At 43.8% G+C, this 14367-nt stretch overlaps 1 protein-coding gene across 3 annotated transcripts in view; it reads left to right on the top strand.

Annotated features, from left to right (window-relative positions):
- Positions 1-14367, top strand: part of Zmat4 (zinc finger matrin-type 4) — a 388695-nt gene that overhangs the window by 229605 nt on the left and 144723 nt on the right. For all 3 annotated transcript variants that reach the window (XM_052751849.1, XM_052751848.1, XM_052751847.1), the window contains exon 4: positions 3791-3947. In XM_052751849.1, the coding sequence (XP_052607809.1) occupies positions 3791-3947 (157 nt within the window). The remainder of the gene's footprint in view (positions 1-3790; positions 3948-14367) is intronic.

Below are 14367 nucleotides of genomic sequence, written 5' to 3' on the forward strand. Positions count from 1 at the left end.
ATGTAGAGACAAAGCCTGGAGTAACCACAGAACCAAGAAAGTACAATGGAATAGTTGCTGGGATAGGGGCATTGGAGAGCAATAGAGAAGGGAAGAGCAGAATCTTAGTGATCTGATCGGAGGACTGGGAAGAAGGGGGTTCTATAAGAAGGGAGACAGAGGTAAATAGAGAAGAAGGAGGGAGCAGGGTAAAATGGACTAGCGGGGTACAAGTGATTTGATTGGGGCAATGAAAAATGGGGAGCTCCTTATGGTGGAGCTGGGAGGTAAATACAGAAGAAAGGAGGAGGGTAAAATAACAAGAGTTTCTGGGAAAGCCATAAGGAATCATATGATGAACTATTTACTTAAAAACATAAATTTAATAATGTGTATGAAATGCATAGATGGTTTTAATGAACCTTTTTATCTCCTGTAACATTGCTCTCTCTAAGAGCCAAAGACCACCTAAAAAATTTCTCAGTACCAGGCATGAGAAGCCTTCTTTTGCATTGTTGGCCAAAACTTTCAGCCTAATGCTACTGTCCTTGGTTGTCTCCAAGAGGTGAAAGCCAATCCCTATTGCTGAAAATACCATTCATTTCAGAAACAGGGCCCAGAGATCCCTGAGCTAGAACTGACTTGAATGCCTCCTCCTTAAGGACTAGCTTTCATGGTACCAGAAGATGCCATTCAAGCTTCCAGAAGAGGGAGACAACAAACAATCCTAACCAGCTTTGATGCCTATAAACCACATCAATGACCTGCATGGCATGACCCTAAGGGTACAGTAGTGGCATGCATTCCTTTGCTGTAACCAATAGCTCTCTGATTGGACTTAAGTTTTGCTCAATAGAAGGAAATTCATGCCTGGTACTAGAAACCTACCCAACTATCAGTGCTGGTGAAGTTGCGGATATTGAAGGAGAACCTATAAGCACTACTTTACTAAACCAGCATAATCTCTAACAACAATCTGAACATTTGTCCTATACCCACAGATAAGTGTAGTCTTTACCCCACATCGAGGAAACTTCCCTTTGAAACGTCAGGGGGAGACCATTATTGAAAGCTATAACCAAACAAAATGTAGTTGTGGAGCCCAGTTGTTACATCTACAGAACACGCCTGCACCTAGGACTCAGGGAACATTGAGAAGAGGAGGTGGGAAGAGTGTAAGAGCCAGAGGACCAGAGAGTTTGCTGTGAGATTGTGTTTCCTAGTAATGTCAGAAGCAACACCCATAAAGTCTTCCTGAAACATGACTTCCTAAACATGGGTCGAGCAAGGATATAAACAATTGACATGACAAAGTAGACTTTGGAAAGACCACATGGCCTCAACCCCATACAAAGAACTACATACAGGCAACTAAGGAATGCTGAGAGTGGAAAAAAATAGTTTTCCCCAAGGAAGCACACACCAATTGGATACTTAATACCCTAAAAATACACACATAAGTAACATACAAACCGAGCAGGTTGTATTTAGGAATATATATGTATTTACATGTACATGTATGCATGTACTTACAATAATAAAAGATACCATGCATTTGAAAGAGAGCAAGGAGGGGTGAATGGGAGGTTCTGGAATTATGGAAGGGTAGAGAGAAATGTTTAATTATATTACAACCTAAAAACTTTTAAACAATTGAAAAAAACAGCATAGGACTAATATGCCTACCAAACAGTGGGAAGGTTGCCATTTTTGTTTTCTATGCCCCAAAGCACCCCAGCTGCTCACTCTTCAGTGAGTGCATTGTGCTTCTTCACTTGCTCTGAGATTTGACATTTCTTGGTGCTTCTGGACTTGTTCCTTGTGGGAGCCCACAGAGGCTCCCTAGTAAGGCCTTACTCAAGGTCATAAAGTCTGAGCTTGCTTTGCCCAGCATAATATGATGATTTGGCCAAGGGCATGGTTACAGGTGTTTTGAAGAGTCTATGGGGCTGGGGATTTAGCTCAGTGGCCCTGGGTTCAGTCCTCAGCTCTGAAAAAAAAAGACAAAATAACAAAAAAGAAGAGTCTATACATGTCTGTACATTGTGCTTTGATCTTGAAAGGGGGAGGTCTTTTGCCTCTCTTCTTGGTAGTGTATAAAAAGCCCATTAGAATAAATCTCAAGGCAACTGGGTAATGACCCAGGGCCCTCCCGAAGCTATCCTGTGTCTTTGTCTTTTCTCTCCATCTCTGTTTATATTTATATCTAATACTTCCTCATTCCCCTCTCCTCCATGCCCCCTACTCCAAAACCTTGCAACAGGTTGGAGCTAGATTCTGACAGTTCCTCTCCAAGGGACTCTGTACCCCCATTAGGCTTGGTTGGAGAGATGAGTGAGAGCTAATGCTCCTGCTCTACTGCCTGGTCCATTTTATCTCATAGTAAACCACTGGGGGATTGTAAACATCCTTGTGCCTTTATTTTCACCTGGAAGCAAAACTCAAAGTGCCATAGCTTACCTTGGGCAAGGGCAGGATGCGCCCCCAGAGGAGAGAGGCTTGTGGAATTGTGCCCCGTTCTTGGTGGCTCCAACTTCCTGACACTGACTATTGTCCCCGATCCCAGCATCTCAGTATTTCAGTTTGTTGTCTCTACCTTTTAACTAGAGGCCAGCCTCCTGGGAGATACACACACACACACACACACACACACACACACACACACACACACTTTCAAGTACTGAAAACTAATTATCAGCGATCTCACATAGTGATGCCTTACGAAAGGAGTTACTTTTCTAACTACCACATAATATGTGTGAGGCTACACTCTCTCTAGCAGTATGGGCATTTTGTTATTATGTAAAAATTATATAATTCTCTCCTCCCCCCCCCATCCTGTCCCCACCCTCCTCCCTGTCCTGTCCAATTTTAAATTTCATTTCAGGCTTTTCTGGGTCTCCAAGAAGGGACTATTGTGCACTAGAGACTCCTCTGAGGCTGTTCTTTAACAATGAGGTGCCTTGCTATTGCAGTTCCAATAAGGAACAGATTTGAGCTCTTATCTTAGAGCCCGCTGTACCCTCAATTTCCAGCAAGGCAGGAGGGGAGGCAGAGGATTAATCTTCTAGGAGAGTAGAGGTAATTGATGACCTGCACACATAATGGCCATGTCACACACTCCGACAAAGGAGTTGCTTTTTTCTGATTCACGATTCACTTTCATTAAATCTTACAAAAGCATAAAAATTAAGCTGGACTAAGCATTTGGCCAATCACCTTTTCTGAAGAAAAGGGGGAAAATATTACACAAATTCTTGCCAGGAAATTCAGGCAGTGTGGTCATCAGAGTTCTAGGATAGATATGCAAATTAAGTATGAAAAATGTTCAAGTCCTCAGAGAAACTTTTTTGATAAAAGCAGCTTGAACATTGGAGCCATGTATCCTGGTGAGGCTAAAATTGGTAAAGGCAGAGCTGAATGCCAAATGATAATTTCTGCTAAATAATTCAGGCCATGTGAACTCTGATATTTTCCTTACTTTAATGAGTATAATGTGTGCAATTACCAACTGCTTTCCTCACAGATCCAGACATTGTGCTTTTTCCTAATTGTAGGTTCCATTTTTCTTAAGGTAACTCATATCTGCAGTTTCCTATAAGCCCAGTCAGTGTCTTGCACATGTAACCATTGCACAATGTACATTCCTGAGTTGATGGCAATTATCACAAAGAAGAAAAGGACTGCAGAACAAAAGCTAAGCATGTCTATAAGCTGGTCAGCAACAGACAAATCTCACAGAAATGATGAATCTCATGACACGGGACTAGAGTTCCTCTGTGACACTGTCTTTCTCCTTTTCCCCATGCAGGGAAGTGACGCTGACATGGTGGATAAGAATAAGTGCTGTACACTCTGTAACATGTCCTTTACCTCAGCCGTGGTGGCCGACTCACATTACCAAGGCAAAATCCACGCCAAAAGGTTAAAACTGTTGCTAGGAGAGAAACCGCCATTGAAAACCACAGGTATGTGCGGGAACAAATGATCCAGGCTGGCACGGAGAGCCATACGCTGCATCTGTCACATGAGTCACCCTCCCTTCAGAAGCTGCAAGTTTTGTGGGGCTTCGTGACAGGTGCCATTTCAAACCCAGAGGGATGGATGGGGAGCTGTGGCACACCAGACCACTGAGTGTGATTTCAGCAGCTTATTCAGCCTCTTTCATCTACTGTTTACATCCTCTAGGGTATTTGTCACATCTATTATATACCATGTAAGATAGACATCTGTAGTGCTCTCCCAGGTTCAGCCTGTACTCTGCATGAGTATGGATGTGCATACTGCATGGGAGGTAGGTTCCTGTCGGTGTCTTGGTAAAGCCAGTACCATCCTTTACATTTGTGTTTTGCATACAGCAGGGAGTTATTACATCGTATGTTCTTAGTCTGGCATAGGGGAGCAATGATGACAGCTGTAGTCTTTGGAGCCACTTGAGTTTGGAGATGAGTGTGTGTTTATGATAGTCCTGCCATCATTACTGGGGAAGCTGTGATTCAAACCTATTAACTTTCATCAGTAACAAATATTGATAGCAGATTACTTGACCTTATAAATACTTAACTAAAGAATGTCTTTGGTTTATCAGATCATGAAGCTAAAACATTTTTTTTATAGTTTAGTAACTCTAAAACTATTTGGACAAGATTTATGTCATGATGAAGATGTTACTGCACTGGGTTATAAGCCCAAGAAGTTAGGGGATATTTCTCATTCTGTCTACTCTTGCGGTGCAATTAAAATTTAGTAATGCATTTTATCTTGCTGTCTAATGAATCGTGCATAAATCGTGGGTGTAATTATTTTTAAATGGTATTTTGGAAATGAGAGAGTGTCTGAAACAATGCTTGGCTTTTACTTCCCTGGAGTTTTTCTTAAGTGACTGTCTTCTTTTGCTTAGCAAATGGCAAGGAATCCTTTCACTTCATTTTCCAGCTTAGTTTGAGTAAAGCATATTGTTTTCTTGGAGGTGGAGGTGACATTCATGTGTAGAATGGTTTTGTCTGGGAACGAGTGCAGCTTATTTTGGAGCCTCTACGTGATGTGGCATTGATCAAGCCGTGTTCTATTGAGATGCTTGTTCTCTGAAATGTTAGGGCACTAACCTTGTGACCTACACATCGTCAAATCTCTTAAAATAGACACCACAAAGAAAGTCACTGGAAAAATTTCCTCTGTTCTTCCTGTGAATGAGTAACTAGCTGATGTGTTCTCTTTACCTAAGCAGAATAGTGATGTTAAATAAGTAGTAATGGGATGAGAGGGGCTGTATATTTGTTTATTGCATTGGTTAGCAAATGGGAAAATGATTATTTCTGTATCAAAACTATCACATGCCAAAAATAGTTCTTTGCAATTTTGTATCCATCTTCAGGAAAATGAAGGACTGGGTCGTTTTTCTGAACTCAACGAATCCCAGAACTAGGACATAGAACTCAAGGGTTTCCTATTAACTCTCAATATATTCCAAAGATGAGGGCTGGCATGGCAGCCTAGGGGGTGAACTCACTCCCAAGCCTGAGAACCCGAGTTTGATTCCTAGACCTCTGTGGTGGGAGGAGAGAACTTAAACTTTGACCTCTACACATACACTATGGCAGGCATGCCTCCCCATAAACAAATATACTAAAACATTAAAAGAATAAACACAGAGAGAGAGAGAGAGAGAGAGAGAGAGAGAGAGAGAGAGAGAGAGAGAGAGAGAGAGATTCCAAAGACAAAATTCAGATCATTTAGAGTATACCCTTATTCAGTGAGTTGGCTCTTGCTATGGCTATAGTGCTAACTTAGCCAGTGAAGATGCAGAGATCAAGGAACCTGTTGGGCCAGAACAGAATGGGAATGGGAAAGGAGAAGTTACACTATCGCCTTGAAGCTTCCATCGGGAGTCAGGGGACCTAATTGTCATATCTTAGACTCTTTCTCACCGGTTCACATTTTCCTTCTTCAGCATTCCCTCTCATCCATCTGCATTGAGCAGATAGGATCTTGGAAGGCAGCAACCACAGACAAAATTGGAGTCCTGAGAAGCTCAACTGATTCTCATGCTTGGAATGATGCCAGCCATTAGGCACAGAAATAAGCACGGGGAGGTGTGGCCAAGGCTAAAGGTTATAACATGGATGGGACAAAGGGTAGTGTGCTAGTGTGGCTGCAGAGGACTTGCGTGATCAAGCAGGACACATGTAGTGCTTGACAGCAGGACTTTGGATTGCAGTTCTGGGGTTTAGGGAAAATAAGAAGGGATGCCCATTGTCTTAGCTAGGGTTTCTATTGCTGTGACGAAACACCATGACCAAAGAGCAAGTTGGGGAGGAAAGGGTTTAGTTGGCTTACACTTCCACATTGCTGTTCATCACTGAAGGAAGTCAGGACAGGAACTCAAGCAGGACAGGAACCTGGAGGCAGGAGCTGATGCAGAGGCCGTGGAGAAGAGCTGCTTACTGGCTTGTTTCCCATGGCTTGCTCAGCCTGCTTTCTTACAGAACCCAGGACCACCTGCCCAGGGATGGCACCACCCTTCATGGGCTGGGCCCTCCCCCATTGATTGCTAAATGAGAAAATGCCTTACAGCTGGATCTCAAGGAGGCATTTCCTCATCTGAGGCTCCTCCTTCTGATGATTCTAGCTTGTGTCAAGTTGGCACACAGAACCACCCAGTATACCCATTGTGGTATATGCACACTTGTCAGTGGTTATTAGCTGCAAAGTAAAAGACAATCATGCTATTAATCCACAGACCCAGAGAGGCTAAGTAACAAGGAGGGCTTAAGGTGAGTTGCAAAGATCTCCCTGGTAAGGGGAAATAGAATATATTTTGTTGATGGATTGGGGTCAAGTATGGGTGGGAACAGGGGGAGTCAACTGGGTGGTGGGGGCAAATATACTGGGAGAAACAATTGGAATTGGGTATTTCGGGGGTGAGATGGAAACCTAGTGCAATGTAAACTCCATGGAACCTACTAAAGTAACCCTAGCAAAGACTCCTAGTAATGGAGGACAAAGAGCCTGAACTGGCCATCTTCTGTAACCAGGCAAGGCCTCAGTTGGAGGGCTTAGGACACCAACCCAGCCACAAAACCTCGACCCACAAGACCTACAGCTTGTCCTGCCTGCAGCGTGTTCTGGGACCAGGGCCTAGCAGTATCTTCATCAAAGACACCAGAGAGACTTCATCCAGCAACTGATGGCAGCAAATGCAGAAACCCACAGCCAAACATTAGGCAGAGCTTGAGGAGTCCTGCAAAGGAAGGGGAGGAAGGATTGGAGGAACCAGAGGAGTCAGGGACACCACGAGAACATGACTCACAGAATCAATTGGCTGGGACTCATGGGGGCTTGCTGAGATCAGGGAGACTGTAGGGGTCTGCCCTAGGTCACCTGACTATATGTAATGGCTGAGTAGCTTGATGTTCTTGTGGGATTCCTCACAGTGGAAGAGGGGGCAGTTGCCGACTCTTTTGCCTACTTATGGGACAATTTTCCTCTTACTAGCTTGCCTCATCCAGCCTTGATGTGATGGGATATACCTGGGCTTATTGTAGCAAATTATGCTGTGTTTGGTTGATGTTCCTGAGAGGTCTGCTCTTTTCTGAGGGAAAACAGAGGAGGTTTGGATCTGGGAGAGAGGAGAGATGAGAGGGAGAGACTTAGGGGGTGGAGAGGAGGGGAAATTACAGTCAGGATATAATACATGAGAGAAGAAGAAAAAGAAAAGAAAAAGAGGATCACAGGTGGGCAACAGTTAAGGAGCAGGTGTCAGGCTGGAGAAGGACTTCGTTGAGGTTTGGCCAAAAGCACAAACCCAGTTATTGTGACAGCAAGAACTTAGAAGCTGGAGAAGACCCAAGCCAGGGCGTCTGGAGTTGGTGTGTATTCCTCATCTGCTACAACATTGCCTTCCTTTGCAGGCCACAGCCTTTCCCAGCAGCGAGTGAGAGAGGGCTCAGTCCCAGGGTTTCCCTGTGCACATGTACACAGGGGCTAGTACTGCCTAATCAGCTTGGCTGGCTTGAAATATCTGTGATGAAAACAAAAGTGAAAAAGTGACATGTAAAACCTAGTCAACTGAATCACGGTGCCAGAGAGAAGCAATTCCCTGCTCAGGTATGCCTCTGATGCCGCCATGTCATGAATAATAGCCTCTCAAACCCCAGTGATCTCTGGAGGCATAATTGGAGGAAGGCTCTTTGCTTCTTTATGCTGCTCCATCTGATGGAGATGGAAAGTCAGGACCCATGAGTCACTGTTTCTTCCACCTACGTCTGTACTTGGACCGCACGTCAGCTGAGCATTCTGTAGCACCCACTGCCCTTTTGAGTTGCCTTCTTCAGATGAGAACATCTTTACCAGGACTTCTGAAACGCCTGGCCAGCCCACTGGATCACTGGACCACAAACCGGTTCCACATCTTGGTTTGTGTCTCGGAGTCTCTGGTCTGGACACAGCTGTGCAGACAGGAACACAAGGAGAGATGCTTGACCACCATGTGATCACAGGGCCAAAGAACTTGGGGTGCAGATCAGGCCCAGATGGGAAGGGAGATGTATGCTGCTGTATCCTGTCATTTGTGGTGACACCAGAGAAACTGGACTGTGCAAAGTGAGGCCAAAGAGCAGAAGAAGGCTGTATCAGCTGTCACTATAGCAACAGGACAATGACATTCTAATTTATAATTGGGGGAAAAAGACATATAGACCAATTTTAAGTAAAAACAATGAAGATGATTTTAAAAGTTTTTTTTTTTTTAATGATTTTTTTGAACCCTTCCCTGACTCTCCCTCATCCCCTACAGAAAAGAGAATCTTAGGGGGAAATGCAAAATTTGAATGAACAGGTAATTCGCAAATCACAATTTACCCTTTGGGCTTCCTTTTCTCCAGCCGATTCTTGCTGAGGGCTGCTTGGTGCTGTGAAGTCACTGCAGGGCAAGATGGAGAGGTTCACTGATTTGATTGATGGGTTGTGGCAGGGCCCTGGGAGCCTGGGACAGGGAAGGAGATAGGCTGTGTTCACAGTGTAACCGGCATCCTGAGATTTGTCTTAGAGCAGGGTCCCAAAGGACTGGGACAGTCGTGAGTGGCTGTTATTGAATTCCAAATCCAGGGTGAATTTAGTCTCTTGCAGCTCTAACAGCGGTATCTGTGGGTCCATGACTTGCACAGTGTTTTCAGGGGTGGGGAGGGGGCTCCCAGTGTTTGGGCCCCCCAGATTTAAGCTTTCAGCTCTACAAGGGAGGTAAGAAATTACTGTGGAAGTGTGTGGTGGGACAGAAGTGCCCCTCTCTTGGTATAGAAGAGAAAAGAATATAAACCCTACTAGTTCATTCAAAGGTACATACCTGATAACCTGAAGATTTCTCACTAGCTTCTACCACTTCTCATAAGAGCCAGGGACGCAAGCCTTTGGAGGAATTTAGGATCCAAACTAGAAGAAAAGAATACCATGAAAATCCTCTTCTTAAAGGGTGAATAAAGGAATTGGGACTGTTAAGTATGTAAAATACATCACTTTGAGGGAAGTATTTTAAAAAGCTTTCATAGGAAAGAGCTATAATTGTGGAGCATGTGTTCTGTGTGCGTATGTGTGTTTGTGCATGTGCCTGAGAGCAACAGATATAACCAGTGAGTGGGCAGAAAACCGGTGAGTTTGGTGGGAGCTAAAGACAAGGAGGAGTCTGTTGATATCCAGAGAGGCTCACAGGCAGAGTGCGAATGTGGGAGCTCTTGATGCAGAGTCTGTAGGCTGCTTCTCAGGGCTTTTCCAGCTGGGGTTCCAGCAACAGTTAGTGCTTAGCTTAGATGACTTTTCAAAGCCCTCCAAACCTGAGACTTTCTGCCTACCGCCACCTGCAGATATGGCCGCACCCACTGACGGGATGGCTGAAGAGAACACCGATGTAGGGACCATGGACGGGAGCTCGGCTCAGTGCTCCCGGAGTCAGTTTTATATATTCTGGTTGGCACAGTCTCGTCTCCGCCCCAGCTCCAGTCTTCTCGTCTGTTGTTTCTTCTGCTGTGCATACATTTGCATATATCTCGCTGTTCTTGCAGGGTTCTTGTCGAGGGAAGAGCTTGGTTCCCTTCCACTTTCAGAGCCCCCGATTTGTTTATCTGCTGCCTTGTCTAGAACACAAGAAGCCATTGCATTAAATCTCTTAGGACATGACTTTCTGAGCTGTGTTTTGTGGGCTGAGGTGCAGGGCCTGGCACTTGAATCTACTGGGAAGGGGGAGGCATTTCTGGTGGGCATGAAAGGGAGGATCTGGGGACTTAAGGATGGGGAGGGCCTTGGAGCCCATAAAGGCAATCAAAATCTGGGAAGTAAGTAAGGCTTTAAGGAGGAGGGATGCTGAACAGGAGTTAAAACCCTAGACCAGCAAGTAGAAGCAATAGGGAGTAGTCTTCAAGACAGAAATTCAGGATGAAATACCAGTATCAGAGTTTCAAAGAGGGTCTATGTCTCAGATATATAGAATGATCTCTGTCCTTACCACAGTAAGGACAATGATGAAAAAGCTGGACGCTTGATACCAAAGTCCACGGGTTGCATAGGAACCACTCCTCCCCTGCCTGCACTACAGGATAAGTACCAAACAGGCCAGAGACATCCTCCAGGCTGTGAGGTGCATGATGGCTTCCTCCTGGGCTCCTGTACAGTCTCCCCTGCTGCATTGATCTCATAGCTGTGCAATCATATTCCCACATGGCAAGTTAGATGGCATCAGGTCTGACATGGGTGGGGCCCCAGGAACATGATCGCAGGCTGCTGAGGGTGAAATAATGTTCTCCAAGGATGTTCCTCAGGATCTGCACAGACAGGTTATATGGCAGGGAATCAGCGTTTCAGGTGGAATTACAATGGCTAGTTCATCAACTTTGAAATGAGGAGATTATTCTGCAGTAGCCTGGTGGACCCAATGTAATCACCAGTGTATTCCAAAGTGAAAGAGGAGGCAAGGGTCAGTCAGAGTGCTGTAGTGGGAAGGCTCCACCATTATTCAGGTGCTGGTGGAGCTGGAGAAGGCAAGGGTTCTCTTCTAGAGTTTCCTGACAACATAGGTTTTAGCTACTGAGGTCCATTTCATGGTCCTGACTGGCAGAATGGTAAAATTGCAGATCTGTGTTATTGAAGCCACAAAATATGTGATAGGTACGATGGAGAACTGGTAATTGGAATGACAAGTAGCTGAACTGTTGCCCTTATGTGTAATTCACATTGTTGTTTCCTTGAGACCCACAGATACAACCTAAGGGCAGCCATGACCGTGGGTAGGGAATGCTGGAGAAGCTGGAGGTGTATCTTCGTCTGGGTCTTCCTCCTCAGGTTTAGTTACTTCCGCCGGCCCCATGTATAACCATTGGCCACTGCTTTTCTGATAGTATACGTCCTGATCTCCCATTAAGTCCTCCACATCCGCTGCCCTTTTATTTGTTACCATGTCTTCTCAAATGTTATAGACAGCTTCTGAATCCTCACTCCTGAATGTGCCTTCCATGTAGCGAGTCCACATCTGAGATGTGCTTCACACTTCCTGTTGTGTGTCTAATGACCTCCCACCCCCTAAATCCTGTAGAGGACTCCACTAGTCTTTGGGATTCCCTCGTGGCTTCTAGAAATCTCAGAGATTACCTTGTGGGCTTTGCATAAGCCATAGCTTAGTCCCAGGGTTTATTAGTGGAGGACTTGGCTTTCTTGGACTTCCATGATGATTATGAGCTGATTATTATAATCAGAGAACACTGCTATCACATTATTAGAGCACCATAAATGGCTCTGTCCATTCCACAGATGTAGCCGAGTTTTACTTCCTCTGTTCTAAACTTTTTTCTAGGACATACAATTTTGCACATGAGTTGTTCTATTGTTTGTCATCCAAGGTGAATCTACTGGGTTAATTTACTTTGCCAGTTGGTCTATAAACTCACATCATCAAGGAGCCATATCTCCACAGTTATTCTCTATTCTGGCACATTCCCAGACACCAACTTGACTGCCATGATTTTCATGATAGAAAAATAGAACTTGGCGTTTAGTTCCTACATGATGACAAGTCTGAGTGTAAAAGTCCAGACTGGTGTGCAGTGTCACAAAAACCTAGCAGAGAAGATGAATCAAAATAGCCAAGCATGGTGTGAAGATGCAGCTCATTGGTAGCAAGTATGTGTGTATATATGCATATATAAACATACAAATACACATACATGCACATATAATCTATATATAATATATATGTACATATGTGTGTACATATGAATGTATACACATATATATATATATATATACACACACGTACACACACACATATATATATCTCAACAATTGAAGAAAAATAGTCCATGAATTTTAGAGATCAACAGGGTTACTTGGGAAGGGTTAGAAAGAGGAAAGGGATAGTGGTGAATGGTGTGATTATATTATAAATTCAATAATTAAAAATTATCATTAAAATATTTTTGGAAAACGAGGTGGGGTGGCTCATGACTTTAATCCCAGTAATCAGGGAGGCAGAGGCAGGCAGATATCTGAGTTTGAGGCTAGCCTGATATTCCAGGACATCCAGGGCTACACAGAGAAACTCTGTCTTGAAAAACCAAGACAACAACAACAAACAAAAATATAACAAACAAAACTTTTGGGAGAAATAAGAATGAAAGGGAAATCTGAAACCTAGAAAGGCATCTTTACAGGCATCTTCCATGTTCTGCCATAAATTGAAGTAGGAAGTTTAGCTTTTGCATACATAATCTGAATGGCTGGGTGGAGTTATGTCTTGTATTAGAGGGTTTGTAAGTGCTAATGGCAACCACGTTGCTTCTGTGAAACCTACTCAACTCCTACACTAAACATGAAGTTGATTGTGAATAGGTATAATATAGGTATCCTTTTAAGGCTGGGCTACAGAATGGAAGAGGACATGCAACTCTGCAAGAACCAGAAGCAAGCCTTCAGTGTGCTACTTTGGAGTTGAGCGTGCTATTACCAGAGAGCTTAATCTATCCTGCTGATGCATTGTCCCTTCAGGGTCCTGTTTCACCTGGAAGCTTTTTATGAATACATCTATCACAGAAAAAGTAGATCTTGAGCCCAGGGTTTTCTATAATTCCCAAACATCATTAGCCTGGCAGTAATGACACTAAAGCTTGCAATAACCATTCTTTCATTTTTGGAGCTGCTATAGTACCTGTTTTAACATACTGGAAAACACTGGCAGAGCATTCCGGAGACACGCTCCCTAGCAGGGAGCATGGCGCTGTTGCTCCAGGCCTGCTGCAGTGCTTCCACAGTTTTTGGCACATTGAATAAATATCTGTTGGAGATGCAAAATTGGGAGCAAGCATTAGAATACCAATAGGCCTTTCAATATTGATGGCTTCATTTTCAGTTGTGGAGCGTTGGTTAAAGTTCGAAGACAGCGGTGGGCTTGCCTGCTCGCTTTCTTGAGTTTACAAACGGCCTTCCCTTAAAAATAGATGGTAGAGATTGCAATCCAAGACACAAACACAGCCTCTGAAGGCAGACCCAGTTTTAATTTCTGTGTTACCTATGCGTGCTTTCATAAGTTTTGTTTGCACACCAGCCCTCAAATGAATTGTAGAAGGAGTACAATAAGGCAGATGATACATTCAGAAAAGCCTGGTGTGGTATCCATCTCCTATTACATTTAGAGTGAATAGCTTGTCCTGTATAAATACACATAGTGTATCTCAGCATGCAAGTCGACCCTTATCATTGGTGAATAAGGATTCACTGAAATGCATCAGCTCCCAGAGCACCTTGTAGTTATTCCCACACATAAACAGAACTGTAAGAAATCTGAGTCACCCCCATGAAAAAGATCCAGACTGAGGCTGGACAAGGCAACACTCTAGCCTTCTGGGTCAGCTCCCACACTCTTCGCACTGTCCTATTTTTACTTTCTATTGAGAATAAAGTCTTTGACTATGATTTTTCATGGTGATTCTGCCATTTATACTTGCCCCAAGGGTTGTATTGAGGTGCTGTTTAGTGTTCCTAAGGCAAGCAGGTGAAGATGACCTTGTAGAGAAAATACGAACAATAGTTCTGGTTCTTTCAAGCTTTAGTTAGAGCATAGCTGGCCATGGATTCACTGTGTGCATTAAGTAATATGTCATAAACAAATGCACAGCAAGATTATGTGTTGTATAAAAATGTGACCACAAGCTCATAGGAGCCAGGTCATGAGCTTCCTCTATAGCAGTGGCTCATCATTCATTGTTCAATGTTTCTGGTTACAATTGAAAACCTACCATGAATAATGAGAAATGACTATGTATATACCCAGCAAAAATTACCCTTTATTCATTTCCAAATATTAAGCTTCAAAAAGTCCACTCATTACTCTGCAATGAAATAAAAACTAACATT

Source organism: Peromyscus californicus, unplaced genomic scaffold (assembly GCF_007827085.1).
Source record: "Peromyscus californicus insignis strain IS unplaced genomic scaffold, ASM782708v3 Scaffold_23__1_contigs__length_62951481, whole genome shotgun sequence".
In the NCBI taxonomy this organism is placed as follows: Eukaryota; Metazoa; Chordata; class Mammalia; order Rodentia; family Cricetidae; genus Peromyscus; species Peromyscus californicus.